The sequence below is a fragment of the Pyrus communis genome, chromosome 3 (assembly GCF_963583255.1).
Source record: "Pyrus communis chromosome 3, drPyrComm1.1, whole genome shotgun sequence".
NCBI classification, from domain to species: Eukaryota; Viridiplantae; Streptophyta; class Magnoliopsida; order Rosales; family Rosaceae; genus Pyrus; species Pyrus communis.
The window spans coordinates 13,489,498-13,507,603 of NC_084805.1; the positions used below are offsets into that span (position 1 = coordinate 13,489,498).

Consider the following 18,106-nt stretch of genomic DNA (forward strand, 5'->3'; position numbering starts at 1 on the left):
CTCTCAAAACCTTTGCTTGGTTCACAAAAATCGACTCTCAAAATCTGCATATTGAAGAACTCTACAATGCAAAAGCAAAGTCATTCCAGTCGGTTATGCTAATTTCAAAATAACTTAACTAATGATTAATTAATGTAAGTTAACCTAAAACTATTAAGGGAAAAATTGACAAATTAACTTGCTATTTGGGTTGGGCTGATATAAAAGTGGCTTTTGTCCTTTTTATTAAGTAAACTTACAATACGGTTTTTGGTTAAAAGTTAAAGTTTTCAAGTCATTTTGGTTAGTTTTCCTTATTTTAAATTGATGATCGGCATCATTCATTATATCTTCTCCGAATCAATTCACTCCAGATCTTAGGGATCAAGTAATCATGGCCATTGGGATAAGATCTTATGATCAAGAATCAAGTTTTAATTTTCTTTACTTTTTTTTGTGCCCCCATTCCCTAACAAGCCTCTCACCAGAAAACCAGCCTTTTCCTAAAAAATCGCAACTTTACCCCTACTCCGACCTGTTGCTAACAAGAATACCCTCCAGATATCCCACACCAAAACCAATTTCACCCTCCAATTTTATCAAGACATTCATCACATTTTCCAAGCCCCAATTTCAACCTTACAACAATGTCTTTGACCTCAATGAATTAGACCACCACTAAGCAGACCAATTGCAATCTTCCCCACTGCATCACAGTAAGTGGCAAAAGCTACACAGGGACAAGGAGGGGCGGCCGCCCCTCCCTTCGTCGGAAATCAAGCCTAGAAGCGGTGCTTCCGCCCCTCTGATCCAACCGGAAGTGATGGTTCTCAACAAGGGGTTTCTGTTGCTGCTATGTAGCAAAGTGTTTTAATTTATTTTTTTTTTTGGAAAATCCTTAAGTTAGATGTCGCCGTTTCAATTAGTGATTAGAAAAATTTTAAAATATTTCTTAGGCAATGCCACAGTTCCATTTAGTTGAATACAAAAAAATTTAAGTAGGGGCCACTAGTCCTCGTTACCTCTTTGCGTTCACACCATTCAATCCCACCCCCTTTTGAAAACCAATCAGAAAGCACAAAGGTGCATTTTGCGCCTCCCAAATTTTTAATTTCTAAATTTATATATTCCTAACTCTAATTGATTAATTAATAAGATATTTTGTTTAATTAATATAGAATCTAATACACTAATATAGTTATTGATTATTAATTAGAGATATGAATCCTTCGAATGATTATTGATGAATGAAATTGTTGTTTAGGGTAGAAATTGAATTCTTGATTATTAATTAATTAATTATTGATATTGATTGAATTCTTGTTTTTGGAATTTTATATAATTATTGGTATTGATTAATTGAATTGTTAGTTTAATTACTTAGTAGTCATATAGTATATTTTACTCTAGGATTAAGAGTATTAAGACTTGTTTTTTTTTTTTTTTTTGAGAGCTTTATGAAAAGGATTTGGATTAAGTTTAATTTAACCAAAAATCATCATAAACTATTATTTAACTAAAATGGCTTCATATTTAATCATAAAGACAAACTAACTTATATTAGGCCTATAAACCGTAAGACACAAGTTAAATTAAAAAGGCCAACATGCAATAAATTTTTTTTTTCCAGCCATGCCCCTAACAGAAACTTCATTCCGTCAGCCCAATTCTGTTAAAAAAAAAAATTTCCTTTATTTACAAGTATGCCACTACCTCATCAAAACCAAAATATCATTCTGTTAGAAATAAATAATAATTGTCATAGTGACCAACCGAAATCTACAAATGCACATGGAGAGAGAGAGAGAGAGAGAGAGAGAGAGAGAGAGAGAGAGAGAGAGAGAGAGAGAGAGAGAGAGAGAGAGAGAGAGAGAGAGAGAGAGAGAGAGAGAGAGAGTAACAATTTCATAGAACGAAGCAGAAGGATGAAAAGGAATGAATCACAAATCAGAAATAAAAATAAAAATAAATAAAAAATCAAAAGAAATTCATTGTCATTGGAGAATCAAATCGAATTGGAAAATCGCATTCCCAAGCACAGAAGCTTCAAAAAAGTCACGCAATATTGCCATATTGCCGTACCAAATGCCATGATTCAAAGACCATTACCTCTTCAGCAAGAAATTGGGCTAAGGTAAATTCAGCACCATCTACTTCTACACCTACAAGCTCACCGACACCCAATTCGACTGCATGTCCATCCCCAAGCGCAAGCTCCTCTGCCAGGGGGACTACGACAACATCTGGAGGGAGTTTCAGATCATGCACCACCTCTTCGAGCACCCAACGATCATCCAGATCAAGGGCAACTACGAGGACTCGGTGTCCGTGCACCTCGTCATGGAGATCAAGTTCATCTTCTATAAGCCAAGTTAAATTTCATTTCCTTCATTTACATATCAAATCCACTTTTACTTGTTCTTTCTTTTTATTGGAATTGGAAATTGGAAATGGAAAGGTTGGTCTGCCATTGATTTTGAAAATTTTAATGATAATTTATTCAACTATTTAATTTGCTGAATTGAATTTCTTGTGCCTTGTTATGTACTCAATCATTAGGATTGCTTGATTTATAAGTACATACATACATATTGTTATTGGTTGAAGTTGAACAAACATAAACCCAGCGGCTCCACCTACGAGGGAGGGCAAAAGAGCCATTTACCAGATATTGTATTTTTCTGAATGCCATGTTTGGAAGTTGCCAAATTTATTTATAACTTTCTTCTATATTACGCCTAGCATCTTTTAGAATCATAAGAAATAGTGTGCATTTTCTTTAGTTTCATAAATAGTGTATAGTTTTGTAATAGTTCCAGCAATAGTGTGCATTATCTTTGGTTCAAATCCAGAATTAGTGAGTTATTTTGTTCTATTTACATAAATAGTGTTTATTTTTTTTATTTTTCATAAATAGTGTGAGTTATTTTGGATTACTTTCAGAAATAGTATGTGTTATTATGTTTTAGTTCTATAAATAGTGTGAGTTATTTTGGTTCACTTTCAGAAATCGTGCAGGTTTTAATGTTGTTATTCCAAAAATAGTGTGGGTTATTATGGTTTACTTTAAAAAATAATGTGGGTTATTTTGTTGTAGTCAAGAAATAGTGGTTCACTTGCAAAAATAGTGTGAGTTATTTTGTTATAGTTTAAGAAATAGTGTTCATTTTTGCTCCCTTACATAAAGAGTATGTGTTACCTTGGTTCGGTTTCATAAATAGTGTGAGTTTTTTGTTGTAGTGTATGAGCTATTTTGGTTCAATTTCATAAATAGTGATAGTTTATTGTTGTAATTCCAGAAATAGTATGAGCTATTTTGGTTCGGTTTCAAAAATAGTGAGTTTTTTTTGTTATATTTCCAAAAATAGTAAGAGTTATTTTAAATAATGTTGATTATTTTGCTATAATTCTAGAAATAATGTTTATTTTGTTATCTTCCAGACACAGTGTGGGTTATTTGGTTCATTTCATTAACAGTGTCGTTTTACTCTTTTATGAAAAAGACTTGGACTAAGTTTATTTTAACCAAAAACCATGCTATAACTTTATTTAATGAAAAAAATTAAATATTAATGAAAAACCTTTAAATTTAATAAAAAGGACAAAAGAACTTAAATTTTAATGAAAATGACACAATTTTAATATAAACAAATTAAAAAAAAAAAGAAAAAACAGATCTGATGTGTGGGACCCGTGCGTCCATCACATACATTGTTTATGAAACATGGTCAAGAACTAGACACTATTTATGAAAGTGGACCTATAACTAGACACTATTTATGAAACTGAATAAAAAAAAAAGACACTAATTATGAAACTGTACCAATTACTATACACTATTTATGAAACTGGACCCAATAACTAGGCACTATTTATAAAACATGACCAAGAACTAGGCACTAGTTATGAAACTTACGACACTGTTTATGAAACTTACTACACTGTTTATGAAAAATTCCGATACTATTTATGAAACTTACTGCACTGTTTATGAAACTTAAAGGTACTACACTGTTTATGAAATTGAACGGTGCTACACCGTTTGATGATTCTTCAGTTTGGTTGAAGAAAAACATTATAGATCTAGAGAGTCATCACTTTGGTTGAAGGCTATACCTTAGCAGACGAAGTTGCAATTTTGTTTGCTACTTTGCATATATATACATACATGTTTCTCATCATTTTGAAAAGGCATGTAACATCATACGTGGTACAGTATACAAAAAGAATGTGAAAACCCTATATAAAGAAGCGACATTCGGCATGACAGTGAGAATTATTTGTTTCAATCTCTATCCTTCTACAAGCATCTTGATATGGTGATTATCTAATCACCCCATGTATGTGTTAAGATAAAGAAGAATGTAGTGATTATTCCATCATTCAATTTTGCCGAATGTGAAAAGCGAGATTATGTTTAGCCATGTCAATGGAAGTAGGAGTGTGTTAAGATAAATAATAATGTAGTGATTATTCCATCATTCAATTTTACCGAATGTGAAAAGCAAGATTATATTTAGCCATGTCAATGGAAGTAGAATTGATCCATACAAAATATTTCCATGGGTGTACAACTACAATTTTTAAAGATCGAAGGACTACATAGTCTACGACTTTCAGGTCCATATGCCACATCTTCTTCAGCTATAGTCATAAAACAAACATTGAATGATTTAATGAGTTCAAGCTACACTCTTACACAAACTTCAGAGCCAAGATTAACCAAAGTCCTAAGACTGGTCACACTATTTTTCTCCAAATTCTATATGTTCTTTCACAAATCCAAGCTTTAATTTAAATAAAAGTCAAGAAAACACCTTCGACAACCAAAAATCACCAAATGGGATTGCATATCCGGATTGTAGAATTAAAAAAAAAAAAAAAAATCACATTTGAGTAAAATTTAATTAATCAAAATGAAAGAGGGAAATTGAAAAGGGTACTAAAATTTGTGAGCTTGAACACCTTGTCTCTACAAAACAAGAATCACTCCCCCCCCCCCCCCCCCCCAAAACACCAAAAAAAAAAAAAAACATAAGACAACTTAATTTGATGAGCAATTAAATTTGCTACAATTGTAGCTTGGTAATGTCGGCAAAGAAAACCCCACAAAATGGCTTTCAATAAAGTAGTTAGGAGAGGTGATGAGTCAATATTATATTATATATTTCACCCTATTCTTAGTATAATTTGGTAATTATTTTGGTAGAATGTTGATACTTTGCTTTATATTCTCAACGTAGGACATTAGACTTCCTCTGGAGCAAAACATAACCAAACAGACGAATTTTGGAGTGATTCAAATTGGAGGACATTCGTGTGTTCCTTAGCTTGTTCATGTCAAAATCTCAGCAATTTCTACCAAGCGGTTATTTTCTGGAGATTAAATGAAGGAGCAGTGCGAGATGCTGGAAATTGACGTTTCTGGGCTTAAACTGCGTTTTTTATGCCCAAGATGACCTCAAATGGGTTCGTGGCCTTCTGGAGAAGTGTTCAAAATAGTTGAAGCTTTAAATCCAGCTATTTTGGGCCAGTGTTGGAGCTGATATGGGTCCAAAACGTGGCTGTGCACGATTTTGGGCGAATTTACCAAGTCAATTTAGGATTATGGTTCCTATTTTATTTTAATTTATTTAGTTCCCTAGTCTTATTCTAAGACCATTTTTATTAGGAGGGTAGTATAAATAAGCCTTTTTGGCAGACCTAGGGTTTGGGGAGAAAGGGTAGAACGCATGCAACTTTTGGAGAGAAGATTTTGGGCAAAGTTTAGAGATTTTCATATTTTATTCTACAAGGTGTTTGCATTCTTTTTCTATTTCAATAAAGACTATGATTTTTAGTATGAATATGCGTAACTAATTCTTTTTGCTAGGGTGAGGCCATGATCCTTAGCAAGAATATGTAATCTCTTTTTAATTTGCTTATGAATTTATGCATGCAAGTTTTGGAATGTTAATCACTGTGCTTTAAACTATCTATTTGTCTTAGTGATTCACGACCATTAGGATATTTGGAAAATTTATTTGATGCAATTTTGGCGGAGGATTGTCCCTAAAATTGACTAAAGCTTCTTGTGGTTAATATGTGTAACCTCTTAGGATGGACGACACGTTTTAAGGGTTATATGGTTTTTTAAAAAGGTCTTCATAAAACTTAACGAGTCTTACATGTTCACATTCGATCTGAACACCCCGGATGGGTTGCATGTTAGATATACGTTCTATGTTGGAGGTTGCATGTTCACATTCGATCTGAACACCCCGGATGGGTTGCATGTTAGATATACGTTCTATGTTGGAGGTTCCAAGTAGGATATACTCTAGGAAAACCTAACCTTCAAAATATACATGTATGGTGCGTAAGTAATTTAGAAAAGCTACATAGGATTGTTAGGGTGACGGCGGAACCCTAGTACTTTCTCACTTTGAATTCTAAAAATTGTTCCCTTTATCTTTCTTTAAAGTTGTGGTTTTTAAGTAATCTTTTTAATTAAATTCGTTTTTCTTAGTTTAGGTCATTAAATCACCTATTTCAAAAGAAAAACTTTGTTTTAATTAATTAGTTGAGAATTGATTTCACTTTGATCTCTTTAAATTAATCCTTGTGGAGAACGACCTTGCTTGAGCCAATTATACTACAATAACCTTGTTTCTCTTGCAAGTATTTTAGGTGTTTTTAACCCTTTTGCGCAGGTGGTAAAAATCCTATCAAGAGGGCCTATGAAACAGTACCGTTGAGCAAAGGCACAAACGATGTCTGGTTTGAGGTGTTTGTCGACGAATTCTTAGAATTTCTGAATTTTGTGGCGGGAGATGTCCACGAGCCCTAGATTCGAATGGATTAAAATTTGACATCACAAACCTTCTCCAACTTTAATGTCCTCTGAATATCGACTTCCATCGGCCCGGCAATCAATATTGGTCACTCCGTACTGCATCGCCGCCGAGATGGAGATAGCTTAAAATGAAGTTTGGAGGTCTTATATGTAGTTTTTGCATAGTGGCAGAGATGGAGCTGCAATGCGAGATTAAAAAGAAAAAAAAATGGAAGGTTTCGAATGTTGCGAAGAAATGGGGGAGAAAGACAAAATAGCAGAGAGATCCATAAATGAAGAAATATATTAAACGGACAAAAGTTTGCATTCATGGGCAAAATCGGAAACTAAATATTTGGGCCATTTAAATTGGATTGGTTTATTGTTGGGTTTTGTCATAACTATTAAATAAAGTTACAACATGGTTTTTGGTTAAGATTCAAAATTTTGAAGCCCTTTTCATTAGTTTTTTTTTTTTTTTTCCCATTATGCAATTACTTAATGAAACGATACAATAAGAAACAGTGCTTAAATTCTCCTTCAAATATTCCATGTAGTCCTCCTTCGAATATTTCGCTTTCTCATTATTAGTATTGGTAAATTATGGACGACATTACTATATAAAAGAATTTGATTGTTGCCATTTTTTACCCTTACACTCTTTTAATTTTACTCCTCCACTCGAAAATTCCTTACTCCGCCATTGATCACAGCCTCAACTTTGACGGATTTCGGAGCATCACACCGAAAGATGATAAAAGCATCTTGGTATGAAAGACTCAGAAATAAGAATACAAAATTAAAAAGAATTTGATTGGGCTGGGCTGGGGCTGAAGAAGATTGAGAAGATGCAGTGTTGGTGGGTGATTCGAAGTGAGGGGGAAAGAGAGAAGTTGAGGGGCAAAGAAAGAAAGGGGAAGAGATAGCAGTGAAAAGAGAGCCTTGTTTGACGTGAAATAATTTGACCGTTGAATTTGTCTCAACGATGATATTAAGCCGTCCGTGAGATCCTCATGCGACTGATCTGAAAAGGATCCGCATCCAAAAAAGAGGGTCAAGAAGAGAGTAACCATTTCAGAGTAACCAAATTTGGTCAGACCCATAGAATAACAGCAAAATTGAGAAAAACAAAACTCTCTGCAATAAACGGGACGCCAACTCTCTACAACGAATGGGGAGAGAGACTCCATAAAGTAAAACCCCTTATTTCCGAAAATCTAAGAAAATAGTAAGAGAGGCAATTCCAAACATGCCCCAATTCTCATCCCAAATGACCAAGCAAGGAAAAAAGTTAGGTCCCCTTTGGGTGAGGCAAGCAAACAGTGTACAAGCAACATTTTCTTCGATGCCTTGCTGTTGAATCCGATTAATGCTATTTTGTTTCACGTGTATCACATTTGCAAAGCGAAAATAGTTAGCAACTTTTTGCTTCATTTATCAATTGACAATTATATATGTTGCTTTAACTAGAATATTGTTGGGATTATGTCATTTTCCCCTCAAGTTTGGTGCTAGTTCGAGCTATATATTTCAGCAACTCCAGCTCAAAGATACCCATATATTGATGGAGGCATTAAATTCTATGTTCCATATATAAGATAATGATTGATACCCAAATCGCTTTCCTTCATGATATTATTATATATATCCAGAAATTCCATCTCAAAAGGATTCCATATACATGCTAGGGTTCTATATTCTATCTTCTTTTTAGCTAGGAATATTGTTTACTTTTTCCACAAGTTAATCAAACCATTCGGAATCCATACAGCTAGGGCTAGTCCATATCTTGCTCTTACGATTCTTTGTTGTCTGTATCATTCCCATGCATGCATGTGTTCGAGTTAACATGCATTATCACGAGGGGACGACTAAGAAAACGCGTCCACACTACAGATATGTCCCTAGGGAAAGCGAGGCACGTGAAAATTGTGTTGCTTTTTCCATGCATGATTCAAGACTAATTAGGTTCATTGTGTTACTATAGCTTCATTCAACTATGTACCCCTGTGGAGTTTATGGATTCGAATGTAGTTAAATGTATCATTAAGTATAATACATGCATCGCGACTGCTGTTGTACGGAAGCATACACAACAACAGGTTGCCAACGGGTCCCGTACTCACAAGTCGAATTGCCGATATTCCTTCCACTTTATCCATCCAGGAGCAACGGGTGTGGGATTTTTATCAAAAGGTCTCGGCAATATGTGTGTATGGAACCATTCTTTCTAAGCCACTAGATGGCTCTCCTCATGGTCGATGTGGGACAAATTTGTGGCTCTAATCAAAAGCCACCAAAACCCAACAAACTCCACCTGAGTCATCTCGAAATTGACCTCCATCTCTAAATTGACGTCTCACGATTCAAATTCATACTCGTGTAAAATTTGTAACCTCAAGTATAGCTAAAGATGATTTATCCCCGCATCTAATGCTAAAGTTCAAGTCATGCCCTCTCCATTCTCAGGTCCCTTAGTTAATAGTCATGATGGAGCCACTCGGAACAATATTGCAACCAAATATCAACGTCATATTAACAACGTTATATTGACGTATAGGTCTCAAATATAGATGTATATATCAACAATCTCTACCAATTAAATATCCACTAAAAATAAACGTTGTTAACATAATGTTGATATTTGATTACAATATAATTGTTGACGTCAGTACCCAATACCGAGTCATCTCGCTGTGCAAGCGGGGAAAAGCCGCTTAGTTTATACCAAAAACGAAAAATTCATTGAAGTTGCATCAGTCCTAACCAAGGACGAATGAATACTGCAATTGGCGTTGTCGTCTTGACTTGGACATGGTGACAGACGACGACTGAAGAAATCAATATCTTAACAAGGCCTCACAGTACTGATCGTCTTATCTCATGCATAATATTAATTAATTAATTCATTATAAAATGCTAGCTAGCTAAATAAAGTTGTCTTGTATCACTTCGTACTATGGTCTAGTGGTATTCCTCTTCATTTGTAAGTAAGAGATCTTAGATTTGATTCTCGCCAAATGCGAATTTGAACCACATTATTGCTAGCCTATTGTGAGGCTAAACTCACTCCCTTCCCCTTAGTGTAGATATTATCGTTTGTTCAAAAATAAAATAAAATAAAGTTGTCTTGCACTGCTAGTGGTGCATAAATATATATAAACATACATACATATATATAGAGTACAATCCTCTCCGGATCTAAAAAAAGGGAGCCTAAGGATCAAATGATCCGAGCTGTTGAAATTTGATCCAACGGCTACAAACAGGGGGTCCTTCTAAAGTTATAATAATTATAGCCGTTTGATCAAATTTCAATAGCCTGGATTATTTGATCTTTGGGCTCCATTTTTTAAGATCCGGAAAGGATCTGTACTCATATATATATATATATATATATATATATATATATAACGTTGATATTAACAACTGTGCAGTGGACTTGTTTTTGCTAGTAGATGGCTTTCGGTTCAAGTAAACCATATTGACAAGCAAAAAGAATATTTGTGACAGCCAAACTAAGTCTAAAAGCATCTAATCTAATCCAAGAGCAAAAGATTAATTATTAGCGGAATTTTTCATCGATCAGTGATCACTATTTAACTTTTTCATACAAGTTTAAGTTCGAACTGTGTAAGTATTTTCATAACAAATTGGCATCTCTACCCCCTATATATGTCGAGTTTACTTTTTGTCTCAAAAGGGTAGACGATTGTCATTTGTTGATATACACGACATACATAAATGGCCAACAATTATTTTCATGTGTCTGTGAATGACCATTAATATATACCTATATGAATATACAAGCTCCTTATGCAAAGAAATTCCCATTTAAAAAAAAAAAATGAGATTAGGTAGGGGGCCCACAACACATCGAACTTTAACGATCTGAACAGTCTATTTTGTAAGTCTTGATTCATAAATTATGCTTACAAAAATTCAATTCAATCCGAATCCATTTGCCTATTTAATTATCAAGATAAAATTTCATTATTTCTTATATCACAAAGTATTCGTTAATTTCTTTGAACTCAATTAGATGTTTTAAACATTTCCGATTTGGTTAATATTTTGCAAGGATAATCTATGAGGTGCAACTTGAAAAATAGATGGTTCGGATTGTTAAAATTCGATGTGGTGTGGACCCTACAACTAATCTCCATTTTTATATAAAAAATCATAATAATAAGGATCCGTTCTCTTTAAAGGTTTCCTATGAATATAACTAATAACAAGAAACATCTAACGATGGATGACCAATTTTTTAGTATTGTCCTTTCGGCAAATGGAGAAAACAAACAAGAAAAAAAGATTAAAAATGATGATGCTCATGTTTGGGATTAAGATAAGTAGGCCTAACTCCGAGCATATCCTCTGCCTCTTTTGCAAAGAGTATATTCCCCCTTCCTAAAAAAACATTTCGTTAATGATATGATATTTTGTACCCTCAAAAGGCCAATTCCACGGTTATGACTTCCCATGCATCTTGGGCTCGAGATTACGCACGCATGCAAACTCTCCCATCCCCTAAATTATAGTAATTAAAAAATAAAATAAAATAAATATAAAAAAAACCTTCTTGAGCAATAATTGCAGAACATGCGCAACATGTGTGAGAGTGCTAGTAGTACATACACATGTTAAGTTGTTAAACAAGAACATTTATTATTTTACGTTATAAGATGAGATTCGAGCGTCCAAGAGAAAAAAACGCATACACACAACATATTTATATAACATAATGGTTAAAATGTCATTGATTCAACAGTTAAAGTGAAGAAATGCTTACAGGCAATTTACATGTTTTCTCCTAAAATTAAAATATTGAATATTTTGCATTAGAGTAAAGCAATTGACATTTAAATATGAATCCGAATTAACTAATCCTACATTTAAATATGAATCTATTCAATTAATGGCCATTGGTCACGATAATAAGTTGTTCCATTCACTATACCATATATAATACCAGATTTCCACCCAGAATCCGATGTTTTGTCGGTTCCTCTGCGAAAGCATAAAAAAAAAAGAGAGAAGTTACAGGGAAAATGAGCGTTTGGCCGATTCCCACAAATCATATTTATTAAATTTTTATTTATATTTAAATGTTATAATTATTACAACCATTGCGGTTCTGTTGTTAAGGACAATTTTAGAACACGGCATGTTATATGTTCGATTTCTAGACATGATGGTCAAAAGAAGTTTAAAATGTTTCTATGTGTCTTTACAATTACGAAAAGATAAACTTGCGTGGCAAATCCACCGGTTAGTCATTTTCAAAAAGAAGAAACAGTATAATTATACACACAGTGACTAATGAGGCGCATCTCTCTCGTGTGTCGCCTGCAAATTGAATATTCCCTCGCAATATCCACTCCTTCCTCCTCCATTTCCTCCCTCATTTTACTCTCACTGTAGAACGAACACTTCCCACAACCCCACTCGCGCACGCGCCCGCGTGGAGTATCTGATCCGTTCGTTAACTAGTCTCCGCAGTAGGATCCACCTCACACGACGCGCCATTCGCGCATCTATATATAGTCGCGTGCCCATTTTATATATACACAAGAGATAAAATCTTGGTCTGAGACAGGGACAAGCAAACCAATTGTTCCTCACTCCAATCTATCTATATCTGTCCGTCCCTGTTCTTCCCGCTTCCGGATTCGTATTTGGATTTCATTTCCTGGAATAGATTGGGAATTTGAAACGCGTGAATCGATTTCTGAATTGGGGTTCTTTCGGATTTTGATTTGGTGCCGAAATGAGGCTGAACGGCGAGCTTCCTCCTTGCTACGACGGAAGAGCGGAGGGGGAGGAGAATGGAGAAAATGAGAGAGAATTGAATTCGATCGTCAGCTTTGGGATTTCTCAGCCGCCGAAACTTGTCGTCGGGTACGCCTTGACCTCCAAGAAGAAGAAGAGCTTCTTGCAGCCCAAACTCGTTGTCTTGGCTAGGTATGTTGTATAAAAAACCCACCAATCTTTTTACCATTTGCACACACTACACATTCTTATCATGTGTTTGCATATATATATATATATATATATATATATATATATATATATATCTCTGTGTGTGTGTGTGTGTGTGTGTGTGTGTGTGTGTGTGTGTAACTATATACTTGTATGTATGTGAAATTTTGAAGCTTTGTGAGGTTTTGTTGTGTAGTTTCCTTATGTGTGCGTATCTCTTGTTTTCTAGTTTCAGTTTGCATGTCTTTGATTTTATGAGCATAAAAGAAGAAACAAAGGAAAAAGAAAGTGGCTTTTTTTGGGTTGCAGTGGGTGTGTGATTGGAGGGGGATATGGATGTTTTTGTCTATATTGTTTTAAGCTTTGGCAATATTGATCAAGGGAAAAGTGTGTTGCTTGGCTTTTCCATCCAAGCTTCTTCTCCAGTGGGTTTTGGAATCTTGGTGTTTGGTGTTTCTGACTGAGACAAATGGGGGGAATATTCCATCACATATACCATTTTGGGGGTTAAGAGGAACCCAAAGTCAATTCTTGGTGCTTGCTTCTGTTTTCCAAAAACTTCTAAAAACAATAATGATTTTCCCACTTCTGTCTTACTTAGAGTACTTATTTACAATCTTATCCTTCATCCCTACGTAATTGCACATATGAATTTGGGACTAAGTGGGGTGGACAATTTGCCCCTTCTTTTAGGTGCCTTTACATTTGTAGTTGAATGATTTGAATGAATCTTTTGCTACTTACCTGTTTGTGTAGCAGATGAGCTGCACATAAACAGGTTTGCTACTGTGCAGATTGTTACTTGTGCTCGAGAGTCAGACTCTTGACGAGTCGCAGCCATAAGCTTGACTTGCTATGTGTACATTTTCAAACCTTGTATAAAGTATAGGACTGCAAAGATATTACCTACGTCCTTCAGTTTCGTGATAAATTTGTCTTAAAAGAGTTTTGAGTTTTAACTCATAATTTTAGCATCGTAATTGAAAGGATTTTCTAGCTGCCTCCTGCCCTTTCACATCTTTTGAATGGTTCTTCGGTGTGTTGGTTGGTTTTTTATTTTATTTTGTCATTATTATAATTTTTACGCTGCTGAACCCAAGTTTTGAAACTGGTGCAAACTGATTGGACACTCGATTTAGTAAAACATTTCTGGGGTGCAGGAATAAGGGGATCCTCTTCATTGCAATTGATGTAAACAAGCCACTTTCAGATCAAGGACCCTTTGATGTTGTTTTGCATAAGGTGAGTGCTCATATGTTCTTTTAGACCTTTTCGTTCTCACCTGTGACAGTTTTTCCAATCTTAAAAGCATTTTTTCTAGTTAAAGGCTGCCTCTGGTTGTAAGATTTGGACTCGTTGATCATGCCATTCAATATCCCCCTCCCCTTTTGTTTTACTAATTAATTTGTTCATTGTATTTTGACAAGTATATGCCATATTTAATATATCTAACAAAACTTTGTTCCTTCCAGTTGTCGGGAAAAGAGTGGTCCGAGGTTATTGAGGTTTGTCCATACAAATTCCAAGATGCTTTCTTGTCTTCCTTCTCCTTTGTCGTGTATTGGAAATGAACTTGTGGTGCTGTATGTACTTCTGAATGATATAAAAGGTTGCTTTGTGTTAATGCTGGAATATTGTTTGTGAGATGGTTTAAAAGATGTATTGAATGCAGTGAGTTGGAGACTAGGAACTCCATTGTTGTTTAAAATGCAGGTTCTGGTTAAAATTTGTAGATCCTTGGGCCAAGTACAACATACCAGTTTTCTTTTGGTCTATCCTTTATTCATGAAAAGTCAATCTCATTTTCCCCATTAAACCACCTGAGCAGAGTCCTGGGAGTTTATCTGTCTGTTGTTGGTGTTTACTTTCCCAGCCTTTCCTTTGTAGGATTACAGACAAAAACATCCAGAAGTAACTGTTCTTGATCCCCCAAATTCAGTAGAACATCTATACAACCGCCAGTCCATGCTTCAGGAAGTGGCTGATCTAAACTTGTCTGACTGCTATGGTATTTTTTTCTCCTTTACTCTTTATGAAAACTGTGGATTGTATACAGGAAAAGTTGTGGTTAGATTTTTTTCATTTTGGTTCCTATAGGCACAGTTGGTGTTCCAAAGCAGTTGATTGTCACTAAAGATCCAACATCTATTCCAAATGAAGTTGATAAAGCTGGGCTAAAGTTGCCTCTGGGTACAGTTACTTTATCTTTCTTCTTGTGTGTTTTGGGTGTGTTTTCAGGGGCACTGGTTTTTTCTTTTAGTGTTAGGACACAGTTTCCTCCTCTGAATGAAACCGATTATGGCATCTACATACCAACGTGATGGTTGCACAAGGATTTATTGATATAGCCTAGAGATCCTCTGGATTTCCATGGCTAACGTTTTCATGGTATGTATAGTCATAATGATTGGCAGGAGGCAGGCTTCTTTGAACAATTTGGTAGGGGAGCTTTGTTGTCAGCTATTGCAGACTGATGAATCCTGACTTGGATACTTCAACTATTGACATCTGTTTATTTTGTATTTCAGTTGTCAAACCACTGGTTGTGGATGGTAGTGCCAAGTCACATGAACTATTTCTTGCTTATGACAAATGCTCCCTCTCAGAACTCGAACCTCCCTTGGTCCTGCAGGAGTTTGTAAATCACGGTATAATGTGGCAACTGGTACTTGATTACTATATCTTTTTCAACCACGTTGTAGTTCTAATTATACTTTTTCTACCTCTTGTTTGCCGCATTGTAGGTGGTGTTCTCTTTAAAGTTTATATCGTTGGGGAAGCCATAAAGGTTGTAAGGCGTTTCTCTCTTCCCAATATCAGTAAACGTGAACTAGAAAAGCTTGCTGGTGTCTTCCGTTTCCCAAGGGTTTCATGTGCTGCGGCTTCAGCAGACGATGCAGACCTTGACCCTAGTGTTGCTGGTAAAATCCTTTAAACATGTTTAATATATTGGTTGTTATAATAAAAAGTTTTTTCCCTCTTTTCTTCAAACTAGTATGATTTTCCTTTCTGTTTGCAAAATGCTGTTTCAATGATACGTTGCTAAAACTACCTTATTGGTCCTTGGGCCCCTTACTTAAAAATGGCATTATTGTTGCAGAACTTCCTCAACGGCCTTTGTTAGAGAACCTTGCAAGGGAGCTCCGCCAACGATTGGTAACCTCTACCTCTCTCTCTCTCTCTCTCTCTCTCTCTCTCTCTCTCTCTCTCTCTCTCGTTGTGCAATGGTAGAAGTTAACACTGGACTTTTTCTAGGGCCTTCGGCTATTCAATGTTGATATGATTCGAGAGTATGGGACAAAGGATGTTTTTTATGTCATTGACATCAACTACTTTCCAGGCAAGTACAGTTTGTTTGCATTTACTCTACATCCTCGCAAATATCTGTATCACGTCACTTAATCTACTGTATGTTGACAGTTGCAAAGTTTCCATGGTGTGTATTGAATGTTTTGAACGAATTACAGGTTACGGCAAAATGCCAGACTACGAGCACATATTTACAGATTTCCTACTAAGCCTTGTGCAGAGCAAGCATAAGAAAAGACTCGCTACGTAACCAGTGCAAGTACCCACTGTATATGATGTTTCGCGCAGACAGATGTAGGCCTCCTTGGAATTTGGGGAACATTCGCATCTTGCTTTGGCGTCTTTAGTTACCGATTGGTACGAAATGCCCCTTGCTCAAGTAACACTCGCCTGTACAGAAGGTTCTTGCTGTCCAAGGCCTATAAATACTTGTGATATTTTATGTTGTTGCTGGGCTTAGAAGTAGCAAATGTCCCTCCTGTACGTCTAAAATTCGATTTTGTGGGCCATTTCTTGTGAAGGATTCGGCCGGAGCGACACCGCCCCCTCTGCCGGAACTGTCTCTGTTATAAAGCGAATTCAATAACAGACGAATAAGAGAAGCTGCGTTGTCATCTCTCCTACTCTTCGTCCGAAAATTTGCTTTCCGATTCGAGTCAATTAATTAGATGTTTTCTCATCTCATTGCCCCACTTTCCACTCCCACTTCTGTGTCAGTTGGTTTCTTACATGAATTTTGATAGAAACTGCTGCTCGGTATACATTACTTGTACTTTACTGATTGATTTTTGAAGTGGAAAAGAATTGGAAATTTGATTAACACGATAGAAATCAATCTCAATGTACGAAAATTAAATATTGGCTACATAACGATCAGATGTAGGTGATATAGTGAAAATTTGATCGTGATTTTAGCAATTGAGATTAATTTATTTCTAGCTAACTTGGAGTTCACCGCCACAAGAAATTAACGGTTGCATAAATGTAGGGATGCAACTTGGGTTGAACCAATCCGAACCCATCCACGTCCAACTTGACTTTAAACCCGAATAAGTGGGTTTTTTTTAGTTATAACCCGTCCGAGCCCAACCCAATTTCAATCCGTTCATTGATTGGGTTGAGTTGGGTTGATCATTTGGTTGTCCATCCCCGACCCAACCCAAGTAACCAACCCCAATCTAACCAGATTGTAACCCATATCAATTAATGCTCATACTACACCCAAGTGAGCCAAGTCCAAAAGCCAACACGCTTTCTAATATTTTTTTTTTAATAAATTACCCTTTATAATTACTTAAGCTTTTAAGGAATAAGAGGTTTTGATTAGTCAACCCATATTTGTAGTCTCTAAATCCTAAAGCTTTATAGTAAATGGATTTATGAAACTAAAGTTAGCTAACTTTGATGCTACTTGGCTTAATTTTTTTAAGAATTCTTGATAAATAAGTTGTTACAAGATTAAATTTGAAAAAGTTAGGCAACCCGAACCCAACCCAAGTAAACCCTAACCTAGTTAAACCCAAGCCCAAATGAACCCAAATGAAGCTTAACCCAAACCTGAGCTTGAAATGTAAAAGTTAGAGGTTAGGATTGGGTTGACCTTCCAACCCGCCCAACACGCTCGAGTTGCACCCCTACATAACTAGGTCAACTTACGGAATACAAGTAAGAATCTACAACACACTAGAATGCCCTTGTTGACGATTATTTACTCCAACAACATTTAGGGTTTCACGAACAATGAAATATCTCACATTTCTAGAGGTGAGAGGAAAAGCAAGTGGGTTAAAGTCTCAAATGTTTTTTTTCGGGTATTAATTAGGTTTGGTTTGGTAACCAAATCGTTTTTCTGTTTTGCGTACGTTTGATCACAATAGCTGTGCCCAGGGTTTAGATGCTTTGCGAAATTTCTGGAACATGTAAAACCGTGGCTGAAGACGGGGGAAGAAACTGTGTTAACCCTGCCGGAGCCACCCATGTCGTTTTGTGATTTCCCTGTCATGTGAGAGGTTCTCTCCCTGC

General features: G+C 35.8%; 1 protein-coding gene across 1 annotated transcript; it reads left to right on the plus strand.

Moving 5' to 3' along the window:
• Window positions 1-12,352: 12,352 nt before the first annotated feature.
• On the plus strand, window positions 12,353-16,759 carry LOC137729450 (inositol-tetrakisphosphate 1-kinase 4-like). The gene is made up of 10 exons (XM_068468399.1): window positions 12,353-12,757; window positions 13,936-14,017; window positions 14,248-14,280; window positions 14,663-14,783; window positions 14,873-14,965; window positions 15,304-15,423; window positions 15,520-15,696; window positions 15,876-15,931; window positions 16,031-16,115; window positions 16,243-16,759. The coding sequence occupies exons 1-10, from the start codon at window positions 12,564-12,566 to the stop codon at window positions 16,332-16,334; spliced, it is 1,053 nt and encodes a 350-aa protein (XP_068324500.1). The 5' UTR covers window positions 12,353-12,563; the 3' UTR covers window positions 16,335-16,759.
• The last annotated feature ends 1,347 nt before the right edge of the window (window positions 16,760-18,106 follow it).

Coding starts and splice junctions, on each gene's coding strand:
- LOC137729450 (XM_068468399.1), top strand. CDS start 12,564: ATGAGGCTGAACGGCGAGCTTCCTCCTTGCTACGACGGAAGAGCGGAG. Junction 14,281..14,662: donor AGTGGTCCGAGGTTATTGAG/GTTTGTCCATAC, acceptor TTTCCTTTGTAG/GATTACAGACAAAAACATCC. Junction 15,697..15,875: donor CCTTGACCCTAGTGTTGCTG/GTAAAATCCTTT, acceptor TTATTGTTGCAG/AACTTCCTCAACGGCCTTTG.